This window comes from Mesocricetus auratus, unplaced genomic scaffold, assembly GCF_017639785.1.
Source record: "Mesocricetus auratus isolate SY011 unplaced genomic scaffold, BCM_Maur_2.0 Super-Scaffold_6730, whole genome shotgun sequence".
In the NCBI taxonomy this organism is placed as follows: domain Eukaryota; kingdom Metazoa; phylum Chordata; class Mammalia; order Rodentia; family Cricetidae; genus Mesocricetus; species Mesocricetus auratus.
In genome coordinates, this window is record NW_024429184.1 from 93275907 (window position 1) to 93299250 (window position 23344).

The following is a 23344-nucleotide window of genomic DNA, read 5'->3' on the forward strand; positions in this document are numbered from 1 at the left end:
CAGACTTTCGGGTGATTCATGAGCTCCCTAAGGATTTTTTTTTTCGAGGCAGGGTTTCTCTATATTGTTTTTGGAGGCTGTCCTGGAACTTGCTCTGTAGACCAGGCTGGTCTCAAACTCACTCACAGAGAGATCCACTTGCCTCTGCCTCCTGAGTGCTGGGATTAAAGGCATGCACCACCAACGCTCAGCTCCCTAAGGATTTTTAAAAATGCATTCCATTTATGCTTCAGTTAACCAGTACCACTTTTTGTTACTGCTTAAGCCCCTAGCAGCCTAACTAGTCCATCATTTCTAGGTATATTTAACCCCAAAGAGCATGATCTTTCAATTTATAGTAAATATCTCTAAATAATACCATGGTTAATTGCAACTGGTATGAGGTGGTAGTGGTGGTGCACACCTTTAATCCCAGCACTTGGGAGGCAGAGGCATTGGATCTCTGTGAGTTCGAGGCCAGCCTGGTCTACAGATCAAGTTCCAGGATAGCCAGAGCTGTTACATAGAGAAACCCTGTCTCAAAACCAAAACAAAAAACAAAACAAAAAATATTTTTTTTGAAACTGGTTTGGGAGTTCTGTCTGGGTTGTGTTTAAGTTTTGTATGCCTCAGAAAAAAGGAGAATCAGCAGCGGATAGGGTAGCTATCCTTTGGTTCTCAAAAAATGTGCTGTCCTGTTTCAATCCACACTTCCCTCTGGTTTCTTAGTTTGTACTCTCTTGCCCGCCCACTCAACAAACACTAGTTCAGCACTCACTGTATCTATGGCAGTATGCCAGGTACTGAAGACATCCAAGGATCAATAAGAAAAAATCCTGAGAACATGCTTTTGAATTCTAAGAGTCAAATGTGATTTTCAGCAGGTAAAATTTAAAGACTGATTATTATTGGAGATAGAAGTAGAGGAGAAAAAAACCCTTTTTATCTTTGGGTTACTGTACATAAGGGCAAGGGGATGTTCATTTCTTTGTAAATGTTCAAGAAATCATTATTAAAAAAAAAAACAAGAAACAAAACCTGGGCCAGGTGTAGTGTGCGTGCCTTTAATCCCAAAACTTGGGAGAGGCAGGCAGATCTTTGGATAAATAATACTAGGTCTAGCTGGTAAGTGCCATCTCCACACACAAGCTTAGGTTATCCTGATGAATGTTGTGTTGGTTTCACAGTAATTTGGGCTTTCCAACTCTGAGTTTAATGTCTAGTACAGGAGGCTATGACTAGTGAGGACCCTGTAGAATTAACTTCTAAGTCCTCAGCGCCCAGAAGAAGAAACAACTGGCAGCTTTGTGTGCTCAAAGCCTTGGGGGCAAGAACCAGCGGTGCTCCACGGGTGGAACTCACAATTAAAGTCCCAGTTGCTTAGGTTTTGGTCGACTGGACACAAGCTGAGGTCTTCTGGGAAGAGGTAACCTCAACTGAAAACTGCCTCTGTCAGATTGGTCCTTAGGCAAGTCTGTGGGGGCATTTCCTAGATTGCTGTGGGAGGGCCCGGCTCTGCGGGTGTTGACAAGCTTGAAGCCCTGGCTTGTATTAAAAAGCAGGCAGGGGAGAAAGCAAGTAGAGAGCTTTCCTCTACGGTCTCTGCTTCAGTTCCTGCCGCCAGCTTCCTGCCCTGCAGGAGTTCCTGCTTTGGCTTTTTTTGAGGGTGACAAGACTGTGACCTTGATACCTAAGTCCTCCCCACAAGTTGCTTTTGGTCTCGGCAGTAGAAAGTAGCCTAAGACACCGCCCTCAAGTTCAGTGATTCGGGTCGCAGCACAAAGAACCTTTCGCAGGAGGAGGGCCTACGGGTTTGTCGTCCCAGTGCGGGGGTGGGCGGTGGAGGGGAGCAATCCTGCAAGGTGAGTTGTTGGCAGGTGCGCGCTGCCCCCGCCCTCAACCGGCGGAGACCAGACCTGGGAACGCCCTCGGCGGCTGGTTGACTCAGGGAGCGCGCGCAGAAAACAACCTGGCCTCAGAGTGGCAACTGACAAAGGCGGGGCCGCGCTCTGCGCGTGCACAGCAGGCAGCCGAGCCTCCCAGGGCCCTGCAGCCGAAGCCTAGAGGGTGCGAGTGACACCGGAGGGCGAGCGGCGCGTGCGCGGTGAGTCCAGCTCGGCGACAGGATGCCTCCAGGAGGGCTGCGAGGAAACAGCTGCTGGACAGATGAGGAGCGCGCGGGGGGAAGGGTGGGGGGGTTGGAGAGGCGGGGTGCGGTCGGATCCCAGGCCCCAAGGTGCTGGGTGTCCAGCCTCTTAGGAACTCAAGTCACCCGATCCAGGTGGCTCCACCGCGCCCCTTTCTGGGAAACAGGTCCAGGAAGGTAAGCTAAGCTGGGCTAGAGCAAATGATTACAGAATATATATTGTTGCCTGTGTCGGATGTGAGGCGGCTTTTCTTAAGAAGCCATTCATTAAAACAAAGGAAATATTCAAAAGACGGTAAGAAATCCAGGCTTTAAAACTATACTTTTGAGTAGACCGGCAAGGCCGGGGAAGAAAGGATCAGAAATCCAAGATGGATTGAAGGGAGGATTGACCCGTTAGAAAAGTGGTATCACAGCTGGATCCAGGAGGCAGAACTGCGGCTCCTGCGTGCTGGCCACTTGGAGGTGGAGAGGGGCACCTCTGGCACAGGTGCTGGTTCTTGGCCCTCTGGAGGTCGGTGGTCCGGCAGAATAACTGTCCACTGAACATTCGGGCAGTACTTCTGAGAACAGCTCCTTCCACAGCAGAGAGGGAGCCAGTGGCGGAGTAGGCAGCTTTCTGAACTCTCGTGTGAACTGGGAAGCCCAGTTCGCCCTTTCCCAGGCCCAGCGCCTTGGCCTCCAGGTTATTTCCAGTGGAAAGCCTGGTTACCTGGCATGCTCGACAGAAGGGCTGAGGCTGATAATCCAGTCCAACACGACTGTGCCAGTTAGGGACGACCTGGAAAGAACTGGGCTGTTCACACAGTAAAATAAAAGGAAAACTTTAAAAAAGTGGTACATGAGTGTGGAGCTGGGGAGATCCCAAACCGGTAGTCTTGCAAGTGTGAGGGCTTCAAACTGGATTCCCCCACAGCACTTAAAAGCCTAGCCCTGTTGGAGAGTCTGTAATTGTAGCCCAAGGGGTAGGGGACCCGATAAAGGACTCTCCAAGGCTTGCTGGCCAGCCACTCTAGACAAATAGGCGAGTTTCAGGCTCAGTGGGGGACTGCCAAAAAATAGGGTGGAGAGAGACCAGGGAAGACATCCTGCTGGGACCTCTGGCCCCCATTCACATGCACCACCCCAAAGACAAAAATGCACCCATGAAAGTAAAATAAAATCAACGAGACTAACAAAACAGCACACCCTGGGGAGAGTACCTTAAACAAGGGTACAGTGAAGCACTCCACTATTTTTAAATACTTATATGTGTTTTAATTATGTGTGTGTGTGTGTGTGTGTGTGTGTGTGCGCATGTGTGTGGGTGTGAGCAAGTGAGTGCAGATACTCTCTGAGGTGAGATCCCTCCTATCCCCATGGAGCTGGAGCTACAGGTGGTGGGAGCTACATGACATTGGCAAGGGGACTTGAACTTGGGTTCTCTGGAAGAGCAGCGACCATTCTTAACCACTGAGCCATCTGTCCAGCCCTTCAATTCACTGTATGACCCAAAGTCCAAACTGAAAACGGGAGCTACCAGATATTCTGACAAGGGTGGTTCCTAGGTGTCCCTTGCCTCTCTCAAATGGAAGAACCTTGTGGTGTGTTTTAAATGAGGGGAAGAGGACGTGACTGGGACCTGGCAGGGCCATTCTTGTTCAGACACACAGGCTCACTGATTATCTGCCAGAGCACAGGATTCAGCAACAGCTGGCTCACATCCCCCTTGGCTCAGCAGATTACCGTGGTAAACAGTGCCTTGCTTGATTCTGCCCCAGCTCAAATCAATGGCTTTTTATTTAACTAAGGAGGAGGGGGTGTGTCCGAGTGCTGTCACCAAAGCAGCATGGCGTTTATCAAGCTTGACACTCCACAGCCTGGTACTTGTTTATTGACGGACTGAAGAACTTTAAACCTGTGGATCTAGGAATTGTGAAGATACAGTTTGCGCAGACCCACTGATCTATAAAAAGACCTCCTCTTAAAGAAAAAAAAAATACTGCATGGCGTCCTTTCTCTACCTTTCCAAGGAGAACCAAGGAAGGGCAAATAACTGTTGTTTAATTTGGGTTAAGGCACATACCACCTGTCTGTCCCGATATTTACAAAGAGAAGGAAGGTGTGTGTGTGTGTGTGTGTGTGTGTGTGTGTGATGTCTTTGCTCTTTCCCACCTCTGTATCACTGTTTTCTTAACTCACATGGGTCCTTTTTTTCTGCCATGGCTATTTTGATATCTTATGCTATGATTTTGTTTCACAGTTATTTCTTTTCTTTTATTGTTTTTTATTTTTGGTTTTTCGAGACAGGGTTTCTCTGTATTGTTTTGGAGGCTGTCCTGGAACTCACTCTGTAGACCAGGCTGGCCTCGAACTCACAGAGATCCGCCTGCCTCTGCCTCCCGAGTGCTGGGATTAAAGGCGTGCGCCACCACCGCCCGGCTTCTTTTATTATTTTGTGCATATGGCCTGTGAGTATGTTTGTATACCACATGTATGTAGTGTCCCCAGGAGTCAGAAGAGGGCACCAAATTGATCCCCTGGAAGTGGCTTTACAGCCAGTTTTGAACTGACATGTGGTGCTGGGGATTGAATCCAGGTCCTCTGGGAGAGGCGTCAGTGCTCTAAATAGCTGACCTGTTGCTCCAGCCTCCCCTGTTTCTAACATTTTGAATTTCCTTTTTTAAGAGAACAATCTATAGCAAACATGATTCCTGTCTCAGCAAAAGGCTCCTCCATATTCGATGGCAGCTGTGTCCCCCATTCCTCCCCAGGACCCACTTACTGCATTCCCAACAGAATGGAATTTCCCGAGAAGTGATTTATAGAGCACTTACATAAAAAACTCCTAGATATTTGCTAAAATGTGTCAGCCCAGTCCGCTGAACCAAAACCTTCTAGGGGGAGTTCTGTTCTTTTTTGTTTTGTTTTGTTTTTTTGAGACAGGGTTTCTCTGTTTTATTTTGGAGCCTATCCTGAGACTCACTCTGTAGACCAGACTGCCTCTGTCTCCCGAGTGCTGGGATTTAAAGGTGTGTGCCACCAACGCCCGGTGGGAGTTCTGTTCTTAATAGGGGTGTGTTTCTGGTGATTCTCATCCCGTGCGCTGTGGGGTGGGCAGTGGTTAGTGTGAAGGACTGTACCCTCTTCTTTACACCCTGCTGTGTTGTTTACTTACTTCTATAATGAGCAAGAGCCCCTTCATAACTTAAATATTAAGAGTTTAAATATAAATATAAAAATTGTTTTTAAATATTTTATTATAAATTTATTTCTTTAATTAAATTATATAATTTAAATGTAAAGATGTGGGTGGCAATTAAGTGCTTGAGAGGGTGTGCACAGTTATCAACCTCAGAGAAATGAAAAGGACTGACTGTGTCCATGGTGACCTGGAAGCAAAGCAGATGAACTCACAGTGCTGTCAGAAATGTCAAACCAGACATTTCCATGTAAGTCAAGGAACCCGAGCACGTGACCCAAACATTCCACTACTAAGCCCAGCTCTGTGGTAACAGAAGAGCAAGTTAGGTAACAGGAAGCAAGCACTTGTTTATCCAGTATGTTGGTTAATCATATTGTGCAGACAGACCTATGCCCATAACAAATAAACATATATATATGTATATTTCCATAGAAACATATGTACATTCATAGAAGAATATTATGCATCTGTAAAGAGTGGTGAGGTATTACTACATGCTACTACATGGTCAGATTGAAAAATAATTTTTCTGAAAGAGACAGCCATAAGGAATACATAACAACTAGTTCCCCTTTGTATAAAATTCAAGGGGAATTGCTATTACTTTTCTGACCTCAGCTTTTTTGGTGTCTTCCAAGAAGAAACAAAGGCTTGTATAAGGTAAGATTAGTCTAATTCTGCTTGCAGTAGTGTCAGTGGCAACTTAACCATGGTTCTCTGTGTTCATTTATAGCATTCGTTCAGTTTATTAACAGAGCACATATTATGTGATAACTCTAGAGCAGACAGTAAGTAATATATTAGTGAAAAAATAAGACATAATCCCCTGCTCTGGCAAAGTTCATATTTTATTGAATGAACCACCACATAATAAAACAAATAAGTAAATTTGTAATTGAGGGCAGGAGTGATCCTTTGGAAAGGGCATTGGAGTCAAGGAAAACTGGTCTAGGTTTTTTTAAAAAAATGTATTTATTATTGTGTGCATGTGCACTCACATGTGTGCAAATGCCACGGCATGTATGTGGAGGTCAGGGTATAACTTTTGGGAGGCAGGGTCTCTTGTTTCTGCCTCTGCACTGTGTGTGCCTGGAAACTCCCAGGGTGGATTCTCCATGTTGGATGTCCCAGGAGCTTCCATGTGATTTTCCTGTCTCTACCTCAAATCTCACCTTGGGAGTGCTGGGGTTACAGATTACATGGGTTCCCATGGGAGTGCTGGGATTTGAACTCAGATGGCCTCTAAGATAGGAAACACTGGAGGAATTAGTGGATATTGGCAAATAGGACAGAACTAAGACATTTTACCAGTTCTTTACTTTAAGAATTAAAAAATAATTTCACAATTTCATATGTGCATCCAGTTTCTTAGTCATAGACACACCCAACTCCCCCTTCCACTCTCTCTAGATCCCCACATCCCTTTCCTACCTCATGTCTCCCCATTTTTAATACTCCGTGGAGCTCGGCTAGTTCTGCCTGCATGTGCATGGGTATGCAGCCATCCTCTGGAGCATGGGCAACCTGCCAGCAGCCACACCCCTGGAAATAAACTGCCAATAATTCTTCAGCTAAGGGTGGAGCCTCATGATTCTCTCTCCCATCTACGATGGAATGTTGACTGTCTCCATCTTGTGCAGGTAACCCACAGCTGCTTTGAGTTTTCAAATACATATCATCCAGGCATTTCATGTCCAGAAGAAACTTTTCGCAGCATGCCCCCACCCCATCCTCCAGCTCTTACGGTCTTTCCACTCTGTCTTCTGCCTGATCCCTGCAGAGGAGATAAAGCGAAGTGTGATACAGATGACCCATTTAGGACTCAACAGTCACTTCTCCTCAGCTGACCAGTTATGAGTCTAGGCATTAACTTTGGCCCACTGTAAAAAGAAGCCTCTTTTGCTAAAGTTGAGAACAACACAGATGTATGGGTATAAACAAATATTTAGAAGTCAGTTTGATAAAATCTCTATCTAATAAAACAAAAGTATTAGGTTCCCCACTAGAGCTTATGACCTTCCTAGCCATGGGCTTTTGACGGGATTACAGTGCCAGGCTTTAGTTCCTATGGAACAGACCTCAAATGCAATCAGAAATCAGTTGGTTACTCACTAACAGTCATGCCACTATTACACCAGGGAGTACATCTTGGTGTCAAGTTTTATCAATTTTTTAGTGCACACGACTGCCTTTCAATGTATTTTTTACCCAACTTCTGCAACCACATTTCCCCCCACCCACTTGTTTTTAAGGATGTGTTGAGAGAATCACAAGACCTTGCTGGGCCAGGTTGTTGGACTACATGGGCTATGGCATTCCTTTGATCTACTGATGCAACTGGGAATGAGGATAGTCTGGCATGACCTGTTTTGTGTATGTGTGTTTTAAACCTTTTATTAGTCTGTGCTGACTCCCAGTGACCTGTGTCCTTCCAAGGGCTAAAAAACCATTTGTTTTAATCAAGTGGCAGAAATCCAATTCAGAGAGCCTTAAGCCAAGGTGGAGGTAGAGAAGAAAAATGTATTGGCTGTTGTGAAAATAAAACCCTAAAAGAATCAGTCTCCATTATGACCTGATTAAGTTACAGGCTCAGCACTCAGTCTCTCTCTCAATCTCTCAGTTCTATTTTTGGGGCAATAGCTGCAATTTCAGGTTATAACTCATAGTTCTTATTAGCAGCGATGATGATGATGATGACGACAGTAATCATTTTAGTCACGATTAGCAGTCCTGACTCTATTTACCTGAATTTGATTGTTTGCAACTAAATCAATCAGCAAATATCCTTACATAGCTTTTCGTCCACTTGGTCAATGATAATATTATCTTTCTAGTTTAATAAAAAAGATAGTAGCAATAGCAAAAAACAGACCGAGAGCTTATTATGTTCTCGGCACTCTGTTAGACATTCGAAGAACCCAATAAGAATGGCTAGATAAGCATACTGGGAAAGCCAGCAAATTGGTCACAGAATCAAAACTTCATATCAGCATCTGGGTGTGGTGGGGCATTGCCTGTAACCCTGATGCTTGAGAAGTAGAGACAAAAGGACCAAGAAGTCAAGGCCAAGAATGGCTCTATGGGAGTTCAAGTCAGCCTGGGCTACAGGAGACCCTGACTCAAGAAGTCTAAAAATAACAACAACAAAAAACCCAAAACGATGAACAATTGGAATTAGGTTTTCTTGGCCTTAGGCCTGGGCTCCAAGCCTTCACAGTCCCTCTCACATGAATCATTTTTAGGATCAAGAAGACAGAGCAGGAGCCATCAAGTCATACGCCTGTTTGGAAGTATGATATTTTCCCCTCTTATTGAAAATAGAGTTCTTTTTCCTCTCCCAAACTGCATCTTGATTATGATTTCCCCTCCCTCTGCTCCTGCTAGCTCCTTTCCACCTCCCCTCCCATCCGGACCCACCCCCTTCCTGTCTCTCTTTAGAAAACAAACAAGTTTCTAAGGGACAATAATAAAATATACTGCAATAAAGTAAAATACAATAAGAAAAAAAAGGAAAGCTGCTAATACGTTGGAATAGAACAAAACAAGCAAACAGAGGGAAAAGAGCTCATTCGCACACTCAGGAATCCTATAAAAACACTAAACCGGAAGCCATAACGTATGCACAAAGGACCTGTAGAGTAAGAAGAGAGAAGAAAAAATATATAATAGAATTAAAATAAAAAATGAGACAAAAGTTTCAAACAAGAAAGAAAAAGGAAAAGTCCTGCCATGACTTTTTTGTTTGTTTTTTGTTTTTGTAGACAGGGTTTCTCCATAGCTTTGGAACCTGTCCTGGAACTCACTCTGTAGACCAATGCTGGTCTCGAAGTCAGATATCCGCCTGCCTGACATGATATTATGAGACAAGGAACCTCCTAAGATGCCATTGAGTTTGCTCTCTGTTGGCCATCTGCTGCTGGGCACACAGCATGAATCTTAGGAACGCACATGACAGTGTAACCCGAGAGATGGCTGAGCAGGAAAAGGCACTGGCTTTGCACACCCGATGGCCTCATGTCACCCCCAGAACCCACGCAGGAAGCTGGAACAGCACTCGTTGGGAATGCCAGCACATCTGTAGTGGATGGAAGGTAGAGACAGGGGGATCTCTGGACGGTCAAAGGCCAGTTAGCCTGGTGTACAAAGCCTAGAATTAAACAACAAAGACCCTGCCTCAAACCAGGTGGAAGGCAAGGAGGGTGACTGAGCAGATGACTCATTTTAAAAGAAACTGAGAAGCTAGTTTTCAGAGTACTGTGCCCAGGAAGAATTGGAGCCTTGAGGAAAAGGCAGATAAAGGGTATTTGTCATGGAATGTTCTAGATCTTGGCTCTACCAATGTCAGCAGACCCCTGGTTGTACTTTATGTAATTTTGCAACTGGCCATGTGAAACATTGTATAAAGGTCCCCCCCCATAACTTCTCTTTGTGTTTCTTTTTGCCATTTAAAATTTACATTTATTGATTGTGTGCATGTGAAGGCTGGAGGACACCTTGTAAGAGTTGGGTCCCTTCTTTCACCGTGTGTGTCCTGGGAATGTGCCTTCACTCGCTGAGCCAGAGTCTCGCGTCCAGCCTCTGTTTCTTATCACCACACTCGGGAATTTGAGCTCCAGATCCAGCTCATAAGTTGGATTATTATTACTATTATTAATTTACAGAAAAATTGAAAAAAATCTCATTTTTTCCAGTTAATTTTCAGTTTGCATCAATGTTATAAAAATGTAACTAGAGCCTCTGTGGTGGTGACGCACACCTTTAATCCCAGCACTTGGGAGGCAGAGGCAGGTGGATCTTTGTGAGTTTGAGGCCAGCCTGGGCTACAAAGTGAGTTCCAGGACAGCCAGCTACACAGAGAAACCCTATCTGGAAAAACCAAACCAATCACAAAGTATAGTGAGTGACCCCTGTCTCCATTAAATTTGAATAAAGACTATTTTGGCTTGACAAGAAAAAGAAAAAGGAAATAAAGAAAGAAAAAGAAAAAACAAAACCAAACAAAAAATCAACCAAACAAACAAAAAATGGAACTTGGGCTGACAAGTTGGCTCAGTGGGTAAAAGGCATTTGTCCTCAGACCTGACAACTTTCGATATTTGAGTTTGATATTTCAGTCTTCTGAAATAAATTGCCAACAGATCAACAGGAAAAGATCACCGCAGGTGTATTTGGTCATGGTTTTAACCTTTCATGGAGGCTCCAGGCTGGGAAGCTACCTGACTTTGGTACCTATGTTGAGATATGACTGGGAAGAATGAGGCATGAGCCTGTGAGAATCCACCAAAGGAACCCCAGGAGGTCTGTTCAGGCACAGGCCCTTTGTGCACAATATTTCTTCCTCCAGAGATGGGACACGAGTCTTTTGTCTTTTTTGCACAGAAATTGCTATAAATATCTTTGATTTTATTGGTTTCTTCGTTTTCTATGGAATGTCTGTGTAAATGCCCCCAACTAAACACCAAAGCCTATAATAATTTAATAACTCTGTTCTCAAGATTTTTTTTTGAACTTTCTGAAGTTGCTCGGAGCCAGCTGTCAACTCTAGTATCCCCCCTCCCTCCCCTGAGGATTCCTTTGGCTCCTCTCCAGTATGTCAATCAATATTTTCCATCTTTCTCTTTCTTGATTTATTTCTTTGGTGGGTGAATTCCCCCCCTCCTCGTTTCACCGTAGGAGCTTGTTTCCTGGTAAGTTCCCAGTTGGCTGAGATTGACCATGATTGTTTCTTTGTCCCTGTCCACTGTGAGCCGCAATGGCACGGGCTCACTCACCCCTGCTCTGATTTAGTTCCCTGGAGATTTCTCAAGTCACATCTGTTTTGACATCTCCAAGTGTTTGGTAGTAGAAAGATTTTTCAGGTCATCTTGTTCACATGATCAGCCTTTATATATGGCTTTAAGATCCAGAGACAATGAGGAGGTAGGAGTTTCAGACTGGAAGGGCGAGGATCAGGAACGTGCTTTGAAAGGAGGAGTGCTGGAGGGTGGAGGCTGGGAGGGGCACGGCAGCTGCCGAAGCACAGGGGTGTACAGCCAATCACTGCCTTCTTCCTGGCTGGAGGGGAGGGTGAGGGTGAGGAGCAGGGAGCCGTGGATGCTGTGGGCATCAGGGAATGAGTGCCATGACTGCTTTAGGGACTTTAACCCGGAAACGCATCCTGGACAAATGTGAATGGGTGGCATCGATGAAGAGACAGTCCTGGGACCTGTGAAAATCACCTGGCGAAGCTGGGCGTTGGGGGCGCACGCCTTTAATCCCACCACTCAGGAGGCAGAGGCAGCCGGATTTCTGAGTGTGAGGCCAGCATGGTCTTCATAGTGTGTTCTAGGACAGCCAGAATTACACAGAGAGACCCTGTCTTGAAAAACCAAAAAAAAAAAAAAAAAAAAAAAAGGAAAAAGAAAATCACCTGGCCATGGGCTCTATGTTGTGACTGAAGGTGGGAGCCAAGAACCATGGGGAGCAGAGGGGAGAGGACTTAACTGATCCAGAAGAGATGTAGGTCAACAGCTATGCATTCACCATTACTCCGAGTCAGCGCCTCCCAGAGATACGTGAACATCAGTGTTTACTGTAGCACAATTCACAGTAGCTAAGTTATAGAAACAAGCTACATGTCCACCCACTGAGGAATGGTGTGGTTTAGATACTGCAGGATTTCTTTTGAGCCCTAAGGAAGAATGGAGTTGTGTCATTTGTTGGAAAACAGATGTTCCTGGGGCTATCATGTTAAGTGGATCTCAGAAAAACAGGTATCACAGGCTTTTGCTCACTCGTGGAGTCTTAGGTTTCATATAGGAACAAAGGGGAGGCCATGAAAGGGAAAGATTACTGGTTATCAGGAGAAAATGTGGTCAGAATACATGTATATATCTACACGGGCATGGCCTATGAACCCAACATAATGTATTTTTTTTTTTTTTGGTTTTTTCGAGACAGGGTTTCTCTGTGCAGTTTTGGAGGCTGCTGTCCTGGCACTCGCTCTGTAGACCAGGCTGGCCTCGAACTCACAGAGATCCGCCTGCCTCTGCCTCCCGAGTGCTGGGATTAAAGGCGTGCGCCACCAACGCCCGGCCATAATGTATTTTTTAAATGAATGAATGATTCCGGGCCAAATTTTTTGGTGGGGGGATAAAAGAAATTTAAGGGAAGTACATTGACTGAGTCCTGGGAAATTAACTTCAAATGTCAGCAATGACCCAAGCTGTCGCTTGTCCTCTCATATTGTCGAGTCATGCCCACAAATACCAACAGTTCATCGACTGTTTAATAAACAGTTGACTCTGTTTGCAAATAATGTCTTAGGCCATTGATGACTGGTCTTCAAGTTAGGTACAGCATTTCCCAGAATACACAATGAGGAGACCTACCTTACAAGTGAATGGTTTGTTTTGTTTTTCCCAGAATCCGTGGACATGGCTGACTTTGGAGCAGATGAGCCCTCCTGTACGTCAGAGAGTCCTGAGCCAGAGGAGAGGGCCTCTGAGGACAGATCACTGCTCCATCAGAGGCTGGCCATCAGAGAGCTCATCGATACAGAGGTCTCCTACTTGCACATGCTCCGACTGTGTGCCTCAGACATCAGGGGCCGCCTACAGCAGGTACTGATGCAGACCTACCATCTACTTCATAGGAGCAGGTGTGGGCTGCCTCCAAGATCTCTTATTCCTGCTTGGGCTTGTTGGAAAGGCCACTTGGTGGGTGGGAGCCTGACCGGCCTGGATGTAAACCCCAGGACTTTAGTTTTTGATCATGAAACCTTCAGTAAGGCCTTGAATGACTTAGATGTGTCCAACTTGTAGCCTATTGGCCATACGAGGCCAAGGATAGCTGTGAACATAACCCAAAATAAAATAGTAAACTAACTTAAAACAGTATAAAAATATTATTGCATTTTTTTGTAACTCGATTTTATAGTTTTATTTTTATGCATATGAGTGTGTGGTATGTTTGTGTATTCCCTGTGTGTGCCTGATGGCTGAGGAGGCCAGAAAGGATGTGGGAATCCCAGGAGCCAGAGTTGAGCCTCCATGTGGGTGCTGGGATCCTGGGTCCTCTGCAAGAGGAAAAAATATTGAATTAAATGAGGTAATGGGTAGGCAAAAAGGGAGCAAGAAGCAGGCGGTAAAACCTTGAAGTCAGCTTCCAATAACCTATTTCTTCTAGCAAGGCGTCCCATAGCCTTTCCAAATAATGCCCCCAGCTGTGGAAGAAGTGTTTAAACATGTGAGCCTATGGGAACATTTAACATTCAAATCACAAAGCTAACCACCACCTACCTGCAACCCCCCACCTCCCCCAAGGCCCCCAAGCCATGCTGGACTTGATGTCTCATTTTCTTGTAGACTAACTCACAAGATTCCCATATCTTTCCTAACATTTCATTGTTCAGTCTTCCCACCAGCAGTAGGCCCCCAGACAGCATGAGTGAATGTTCAGGGTGTTCCCTAAAGATGTTCCCTCAGGACTGTTCCCTGTCAGGTCTCCAGTCTCTGCCTTTTTTGTCGCTTCCAGCTGCCACCAGGAGATCTGGATGTCCTGTTCTCAAACATTGATGACATCATCCAAGTGAGTGGCCGATTCCTTCAGGGGCTGCAGGAGACAGCCTGCCACGGGGAAGAGGAACAAGCGCGCCTGATTGGTAAGCACAAGTCCCGAGCCAATGGCCTTGCTTTCCCTCGACTTTGTCCTCGGCTTGTGCTCCAGGGCTCCAGGGAGAAGCAGCAAAGGGGAGCTAGGCTTCTCGGAGGCAGCAGGGCCCTCCCGGAGCCAGCTTGTCACACATGAATTGGGAGGATGCATGGAAACCACAGTGCCTCCTAGTTTAGTCTCAACCTGGTGCTGATCCACCTTTATTTTTATATGTATGAATGTTCTTGCCTGCATGCATGTCTGCCCATCACTTGAGTGCCCGGTGCCTCCTGCGGGGTCGAGAAGGCATTGAATCCCCTGGAACTGGAGTTGCCAATGGTTGTGAGCCCTCGTGTGGGTGCTGACAATCGAACCCAGTTCTCTAGAAGAGTGGTAAGTACTCTTGACGGCTGAGCCATCTCTCTAACCCCTAATTTTTCTTAATTAATAGATTTTATTTCTTTAGAGCGCTGTCAGGCCTATAGAAAACATTGGTGTTTTGCCTGCATGTATGCCTGTGTGAAGTTACCCTGAAACTGGAGTTACAGACAGGTGTGAGCTGCCATGTGGGTGCTGGGAATTGAACCCGAGTCCTCTGGAGGAACAGCCACTGCTCTTAGCCACTGAGCCAACTCTCCAGCAACATCCCCACCCGAACCTTATTTTTGATAACGCTGTCTTCTTTGTCTCTTATCCCTAAGTACCACCCTATTCCTTTATTCTTCCCATTCCCATTCCACCTGTCCTCTATAAGTAAATGGTTTCATATTTAAAGACGCAGAACACTTTAGGATATTGTACGGGGTCTGTTTCATCTCCTCCGTGCTGTTCTAGCTTTACTGTAGCTACTCTTGAAATGAAGCTGACTGACGTGAGACCCCCCCCCCCAGCTCAAACCACTCCCACGGCTTCCTGCCACCATTGGAATACAAGCAGGGTGCCTGGCTGCACCCCACTTACTCTGATGTCCCATGCAACTTGGCTCTAGTGCCCCATTTGTCTCCTCTCCTTTGCGCCTGGCCTGCTCTGCTCCAGACTCAGCAGGGTCTGTGGCTGTCCTTGGGCCAGAGTTGCCTGACTCTGGGCCTTGCCATTGCCATTCGCAGGCTTGGGGGTTGTCCCTCCCCCCAGCTTCCTGGGGTTGGCTACTTCTGCTCTCTGGCAGATGGTCACTTTATCCGTGGAAGCCCTTCTTCAGACAGACGTCCTCTTCCCCAGCCACCACCCAGTCTGTGATCTGGTTTGCCTTCACTTTGATATCTGTAACACATAATCATCCCTCGGTATCTGTGAACCACGGCTTCCCATGACACCCCCAACCCTCCCCCAGGTGTTCAAGTGAGTCCCTTGTATAAAGTGACACAGTATTAGCATAAACCTCCTGAAGTTCCTGTGTGTACTTGAAACTGTCTTTAGACCAGTTATGACATTTAGTACAGTGTCAGCGACATATAGAAGGTAGTTATACTGTATCGTTCAGGGAATGACAATGGTGAGAAAAGTCCTCACGGGTTCAATAAGACACTCTTTTTCTTTAAAGAAATGTTCGACACAATTTAACTGTAGGGCAGGAGAGTGATTTTTTTGTCTTGTTTTGTTTTTTGAGACAGGGTTTCTCTGTATTGCTTTGGCAATTGTCCTGGAACTCGTTCAGTAGACCAGGCTGGCCTCGAACTCACAGAGATCCACCTGCCTCTGCCTCCTGAGTGCTGGGAGTAAAGGCGTGCGCCACCAATGCTCGGCTTCGAGTGATTTTTTTTATTTTATTTTATTTTTATTTTTTTGGTTTTTCGAGATAGGGTTTCTCTGTATTGTTTTGGAGGCTCTCCTGGAACTCGCTTTGTAGACCATCGAGTGATTTTTTTAAAAAAAATGATGAAAATAACATTTCAATTGGAAAGAACATGAAAATTTCTAATGTTCCGTTAATTTGTGAGGCTGTTCAACCTGCTGATCCTGGGGAAATGAATACGGAAACTACAACAGGCACAAAGCAATTGTTAAGATTCCTCAGCACTCAGTGGGCAGAGGCAGACAGGTCAAAGGTTGGTAGAAGTATTCAGGGTCGTTTAAAAAAATTTGTTGCCAGTTCTGTACTAATTCAAAGCCAAATTTTAAAAATGGAACTAAATTTTTAAAAATGAAACTCAAGTCAAGCAGCAAATACATTTTTTATTTATGCGTATGTGAGCCTGTGTGTGTATATATGTCACTTGTGCTCAGGTGCCCCAGAGGCCAGGAGAGGGCACTGGATTCTCTGGGGCTGGAGTTACAGGTGATTGTGAGGTGCCCAGTATGGGTGCTGGGAACCAAGCTCACATCCTCTGAAAGGATGGCAAATGCTATTTCTCTAGCCTTCTCAAGTAGACAAGTCAGGTACTCCAACACAATGTAATCCAAAGACACACTAATTTGATACATGTGGAATGATAGTAGACAAATATCACAAGTCTTTGTTTTCCTTAACTAAACATTCTGGGTTTTTTGTTGTTTTTTTCCCTTAATATTTACTTGTTTATTATGTATACAGTGTTCTGACTGCATGTACACCTGCAGGCCAGAAGAGGGCACCAGATCTCATCACAGATGGCTGTGAGCCACCATGTGGTTGCTGGGAATAGAACTCAGGACCTTTGGAGGAGCAGGCAGTGCTCTTAACTGCTGAGCCATCTCTCCAGCCCTGATATTATGTTTCTCTAAGAGCAGAATACTTTGTGCATACAGTGAGGATTCCTCCGCAGTGCCTATCATGCAGTAGTCTCCAGTCTGAGCCAAGCTGTTGCAGGCAGTGTTCACTGGAGTTGTGGCATGATGACATCTGCAGGGCAGAGTGGGAATGTTGTGTGTTCAGAACCAAGGCTGCAACATGATAGGTGGGTGTGACCAGAAACACCTCAGATTCGTTACAGGTCTGCTTTAGAACTAATCTCGGGTGCCCTGTGTTTGGAAACCTTTTGCTCTTCCCAAACTTTCCTAGACCCCACTTTCAGGTCTGCAGCCAGCCCCACGAGGGGTCATGACGTACAGTTTAATTACCTGGATTCAGCTTGGCGGTGATGGTGCACACCTTATTCCCAGAAATTGGGAGGCAGAGGCAAGTGGATCTCTGTGAGTTAGATGCCAGCCTTGTCTACAAAGTGAATTCCAGGACAGCCAATACTGCAGAACCTGGACTGTTACCCATGCAGCAACTTTATGAAACAGATGAAAAACAGATGCAGGAAGGCTAGGTTGCTTGTACATAGTGACATGCTGGCAGCCTCACCACAGAGCAGGCCCCACCTACCCTTCCAAGCAAGGGACATGCGCACAAGCAAGGGACATGCGCACAAGCAAGGGACATGCGCACTTGCCCTGGATAACTCTTGCCGCTTGTTCGCCATCAGGTAACTTGTTCCTAGAATTCCAAGAGGAGTTTGAACAAGTCTATAAAATCTACTGTGCCAACTACGACCAGGCCCTGCTGCTGGTCAAGGCATACCAGAAGGATCCGGAACTACAGAAGTCGATCCAGGGCATCATCGAAGCAGCCGTGTGAGTAACACGTCCAGAGACAGCCAAGTCTTGATCCTGCCCGGGTCGGCTCAGGCTGCTTCGGGCCTGTGCCAGCAGCTAGGCCTCAGTTCGGAAGGCCTTACTGCCAAGCAGTGCTCACACATACCTCAGTGGTCTCAAACGAGGCTCCACACCTTCTCGTGCACCTGTGCATTTCCTGTCCATTTGGATTTTTGTAGCTAGTGCTCTTTTTCACGTACCAGCGCTTATATTTTCTCTTTTTCACATGCACAGTGGTTACAAATATCTAATCTTATTTTCTCTCTCTCCTCTCTCTCTCCTCTCTCTCTCTTTCTCTGTCTCTTGAGACAAGGTTTCGTTGTGTAGCCCTGGCTGTCCTGGAACTTGCTCCATAGGCCAGGCTGGCCTCGAACTCACAGAGATCCGCCTGCCTCTGCCTCCTGAGTGCTGGGATTAAAGGTGTCTTGCCACCACCGCCTGGGTGAACTTGTAAACGGAAGCCAGTTACATCTCTCACCGTCCTGGAGGTCCTTACGAGTAAACGCATGCCATTCCTCGTCATTTGACCCTCAGCGTAACTCTTCCTCCAGGTGGTCATACTGGTGGCATGACCCATGTCTGTGGGTAGACATTTGGTTTGTTTCCATTCTCTCAATGTTGTAAGTGGGCCACAGCCCTTTTTTCAGTTTCCACAGTCATCTTACTCTGCCACAAGGTACTTTTTCAGGGGTGGAATGGATACATCAGAGGGGATATGTATGGACAATTTTGGTAATTAAAACCTCCCGGGTAAAGGTGTCCATGTATAGTCCTGTCAGCATCAGGTGTCTTTCGTCTCCCGCAGACTTTCTGGAGCAGTGTGTCACTAAACCCTAAGACGCATGTTAGGTCAGGATGAGGCCTCGTCAGGGGGTTCACACCAGGAGATTCTTCCTCCCTTGGCAGCCATTGCTTGCCTCTAGCTCTTCATGTAGAGGGCTGGTCTTATTTATGTTTTTTAAAGAGGCCAAGGCAGGAGGATTGCCATGAGTTCAAGGCTCGCCTGGGCGCAAGACCATATCTCATAAATCCAAAACGTGGCTGGGCATGTTGACGCACACTTTTAATCCCAGCACTCAGAAGGCAGAGGCAAGAGGATCTCTGTGAGTTTGAGGTCAGCCTGGTCTACATAGAGAGTTCCAGGCCAGCCAGGATTATATAGCAAGATCCTTTTAATAAACAAAACACTACAAAGCCAACAACAATGAAACCCAGAAACAACCACAAACCCCCAAACAAAATTTAAAAAGCTTGCCAAGTGGAAATTGACGGTCCATTTTCAGAAACCAGCGTGGTGGAGGGAGGACAGAGGAGTCACTGTTACCTTCCTCAGGTGCTCCTCTATGCCCCAGAAAGAGTGTTAAAGCAGGTGTGTGCAGTGATGTCATTTCCTGTGAAGCCCACCAGCCTTCCTCATCTGCCTTGTCTTTCTCTCACTTTTCACTCCCCTCCTTCTATCAGAGTCTCTTTTTCAAGTTCCATGTCCTAGATCCTAAAAACAGAAAAAAAAGGTATTTTCTTCTCATTGGTTTAGAAAATGTAGGCTTTTGCGGGGGCCATTAGGTGTTTCTATGGGAGAGAGGCAGATTTTAGAAACTGGGGAAGCCAGAGCCCAAGTGGGACAAACGGGAGGGGTGGAGACTGTGGTATAAGGGAGATAACAGACCCTGTGTAGAGCGTGGCATGGCCTTAGGAGATTGTTGCCGTCAGTAACTGTCAGATAACCAACCCAAACAATACCTTAAAACAACATTTACTGGGCTGGTAGTGGTAAAGGCATGTGGTGATTTGAAAAGAAAAAAATGGCTTTTATTAGGAGGTGTGGCTTTGTTGGAGTAGATGTGGTCTTATTGTAGGAAGTGTGTCACTGTAGAGGTGGCTTTGATGTCCCATGTATGCTGAGGACACTGCTCAGGGTCTCAGACAACCACTTCCAGTTGCCCGAGAGATGTAGGACTCTGAGCTGCTTCTCCAGAACCATGTCTGCCTGCACGCCTCCGTGCTCCACCGTGATGATGATGGGCTAAACCTCTGAAACTGTGAGCCAGCCAGGCCTCGCTAAATGTTTTCCTTTACAGGAGTTGCCCAGCCAGCCCTTGTTAAATGTTTTCCTTTACAGGAGTTGCCGTGGCCGTGGTGTCTCTTCCCGGTGATAGAAACCCTAAGGCAAGGCACTTGCCTGCTTCCCGACCTGACTGCCTGAGTTCCCTTTCCAGAATATAGTGGAAGGAGACAACAGACTTCCATAAGTTGTCCTCTGGTCACATACGCGTGCTGTGGCCCATACATGCCCACATACATACATCACAAACAGATGCAAAAATACTAAGAATAGGACATTTATTTAGCTTACACTTCTGCACAGTATCAGTTTAGCTGGGCTCAGCAAATGGACACTCTGCTCCTGGCTGAGCCTTCCCATGGATCCACCATCAACTGCAGGTCAGCATTGCTGATTTTGCTGGATTCCTCCAAGTACCTGAGACACAGAGCCAGCTCAGGTCTGGGCACGTGGCCTGTGCGCTGTTTTGTTCACTTGACAGTCACAGGGCTCAAGTGCAGGTGAGGGGGTGCAAACCACTGGAATTCTTGGCCATTCAGATCAGCTTTATAACCAGTCCAGAAGGGACTACGGAAATGGACAGCATTGGTTGAGGGAGCTTCAAAGTCACACAACATTTGAAGGCATTATCCTTGGCAAACCATCTGCATATGTTGCATATGGGAATGTGAGTCCCCTCTGGCCAGAGCCTTTCATTTTTCCAAAGCAGCAGAGACTTAGGTGAGACACTTCCCATGAGTTCAGCTCTCTCCAGCCATGCTAGAAGCAATCACTGGGTGGCAGTGAGGCCGCTGTTTGTCCTGGTTCTGCAGGTCTGGAGCCGGGCTTGCATGGTGGCAGGTCTGGCTCAGCCCCTCCTTGTGAGAGCCATTTCACATCTCAAACCCAGTTTCCTTGTAGGTCTGGTGGGAGCCCTAACAGCAGTTGGTGGAGTGTAGACACATGGCACAAGGGACACTAAATATGTCCCAGCTATTCTAGTCATCTCAGCCAGGCAGGAACTGTGTCACACTGCGGTTCTCAGTCCTGTCAGTAAGTGTACTTATTATGCTGCAACAAAATGGAAAATGTACCATGTATGTATGTATGTATGTATGTATGTATGTATGTATGTATGTATCTATCAATCCATCCATCCATCCATCCATCCATCCATCCATCCATCCATCCATCTATGCTATAGTTAATGTTATATTGGCGTGAAGTAGGAAGAAGAGGAATGCATTTTCTAGTAATGTGGGTTTCAGTGTGCACTCAGGCACCACAACTCCAGAAGCTATGAGCAGGCGCTCTAAAATTAGCTTGCTCTATGTGTAGTATTAGTTTGGAGGCAGGGAAAGTCCTGAAGCTGTTCTGCTTCAGAAGCACAAGAAAACGAAGGAGCAGAGGGTGAATGTACCCAAGGATGGCAACGCACAGGGCGGGCAGCCCTGACTTCCCTGTGCATGAGGCACTAAAGATAATGTTGTGGTTCACCCGCCAGGGAGGTAGGGAAATGAGAATGGATGATACCCTTGCAAATAGCCTGAGTCTTACGTATCAAAGGTAGTGTGGAAAAAGCCCAGTGAGTGTCATATGACTTGGCAATGTCCGAGAGTCCCAGAAATAGTTTGGTTCTTGAACTCATAGTACATTTTGAGGCCCTGTTCAGGCTCCGAGTGTTCATGTGAGACCCCCAAGCTACTCTCTGTAGCTCAGGTCTGTATGCAGGGCGTTGCCATTTCCCCCTTAGCTCTCTCTTTGTTTCCAATCTGTGGATCTAGATGTGAGCTCTGGGCTATTCTGCTGCCGTGCCATTGTTCCCCCAATCCTGGTTCTGTTCTACACCTGTAAGCCCTAAATTAATTGTTTTGCTCTGTAAGCTGTCTTGGTTATGGTGTTTTACCGCAGTAGTAGAAAAGTAAGACAGCCCTCGAGATTCCCTGTGATTTCAGAGTGGGTACTGATGACTTCACCTTCAACTGGATTAGCAGTAAGGATAGCCCACCCCTTAGGACAGAAACAGACCAGGCAGGGAGCTCTGTATTGTGGCAAAGGAGGCTTGCTTGGCAGAGGTGGGTCAGCCCTGGAAGCCAAAGTTTTAGGAGGCTTGTCTGGCGCATCAGTGTTTGCAGAAGGAAAACAACTTCTGTTTTCCCTTATCAGCTAGCTGTATTTATTTTAAATATAAAAGTAATATTCAAATCATACTCAAATCCATGAAGTCCATTTTCCTTTGGCTGAGGGTTACCATCCTCTGTTCAGTTTTCTTCTGTGTCGTTAGAGATAGAAGGATACAGAGGGAGGCAGAGAAGAGGGGGCGTTGTTTTTAAAGAGCCTTTTACGCTATTCTAGAACTTTCGTTTAACTGCAGCTGTGATTATTGCCTCATGATAGTGTGAATAATTCCTCCGTGTTCCTTCCAGGACAACTCACAGACTCTACTCACCCATTCTTTTAGTGATGGATTTTTGTTGTTGTTGTTGTTTTGAAAAGGGTTCTCTGCACCTTTTGAAGGCTGACCTGGAACTCGATCTGTAGACCTGTCTCTGCCTCCTGAGTGCTAGGACTAAAGGAGTGCACCACCACCATCTGCCTGATGGATTTTTTTTTTCTCTCAAAGAATAATTTTTATTAATTTATTTTTTACATTCCAATCCCAGTTCCCCCTCTCCCCTCTCCTCCCCCACTCCCTCTATCCCTTCTCCCCCACCTCCCATCTATTCCTCGGAGAGGGTAAGGCCTCCCCCCAGGAAGTCTAAGTCTGTCCCATCATCTCTTTGAGGCAGGACCAAGGCACCCTCCACCTCCCATGCCTTGTGTCTAGGTTGGGCAAGGTATCTCTCCAGTGGATTTCTTTTTTAATCATGGAGTTGCTGAACAATTGACCTCTATCCTAGTTTGCTTGAGCCAAGATTTCTGTGGGTAGATATTGTCTAGGCTGGGGTTGGTGGAGCAAAGGATTTGTGTACTTTGAAAATTGCCTAACTGTCCAAGATCTCAGCCAGTGACAATCCCCAGAGAATGTAAGAATCCCTCTCTTACCACACTCCCCCAGCCTCCCAGGCTGTCCTTTCATTCTTATCGTCTATAGGAGAGACTGCATATTTCTTTAAGAATTAACTTTAAGAAGGCTACAGATGTGAGGAGTGGCTTCCACCATTTTGCACTGACTGCCTGATGACATTAAAAAAAAAAAGAAAAAAGAAAAAAGAAAAAAGAATGCAGGCGTCTCTTTCAGGGCCCCTTGCCTCTGATTTGTACTGAGGTGACAGTTGTCCCTGGGAGGCAGCTGGCTCTTTCCCATGGAATGTCAGTCAGCCTAGAATGGAGTTTCCAAAATGCCTGCCCACAGTTATCTGAGCTCAGGACACCCTTGGGAGAGCAGATGGACAGTGCAGGCACCCTCCACCCACTGCCATCCAGGGCTCCCACCTGCTATGTCTGTTCTTGGCCTCTGAGCAGTTCTTTACAGAACATTTGGTCTGAAGGCTTTCCCTTAGGAGGAGTTGAGGGCTTCTTTACAGGTGTTGGCCACTGGCCCCTAGGAGCATTTGTGAGTCTTGTAGGAGGCACACTGAGCCGGTTAGGGGCTGGAATTCTACCCGCCTGCGGTAGCCGCTCCCCAGGTGCCCTTGACCTGGGGAATCCTGATGAAACCTCAGACACCCAGCAGGCGGAGTCTGTCGTATACCCAAGTGTAAAAGTCCCACCCACAGTGCTGTTTAAAAAACATTTTCTAATTAAAATTCCAAATTTACAAAAAAAAAAAAACACGAGGGTGATGTGAAGAATATACTCACAGCTA

General features: G+C 46.2%; 1 protein-coding gene across 4 annotated transcripts in view; it reads left to right on the forward strand.

The window, feature by feature from the left end:
• The window catches only part of Arhgef37 (Rho guanine nucleotide exchange factor 37), a 57713-nt gene that overhangs the window by 16000 nt on the left and 18369 nt on the right, over nt 1–23344 (forward strand). The window contains exons 1-5 of one of the 4 annotated variants that reach the window (XM_040741742.1): nt 2196–2302; nt 9071–9400; nt 12714–12910; nt 13824–13950; nt 17327–17474. In XM_040741742.1, coding sequence (XP_040597676.1) covers nt 9394–9400; nt 12714–12910; nt 13824–13950; nt 17327–17474 — 479 coding nt within the window. In that variant the 5' untranslated portion in view covers nt 2196–2302; nt 9071–9393. Of the gene's footprint in view, nt 1–1560; nt 2084–2195; nt 2303–9070; nt 9401–12713; nt 12911–13823; nt 13951–17326; nt 17475–23344 lie in introns of those variants that run through there. The other 3 variants (XM_040741743.1, XM_040741744.1, XM_040741745.1) reach the window with 3 other exon arrangements.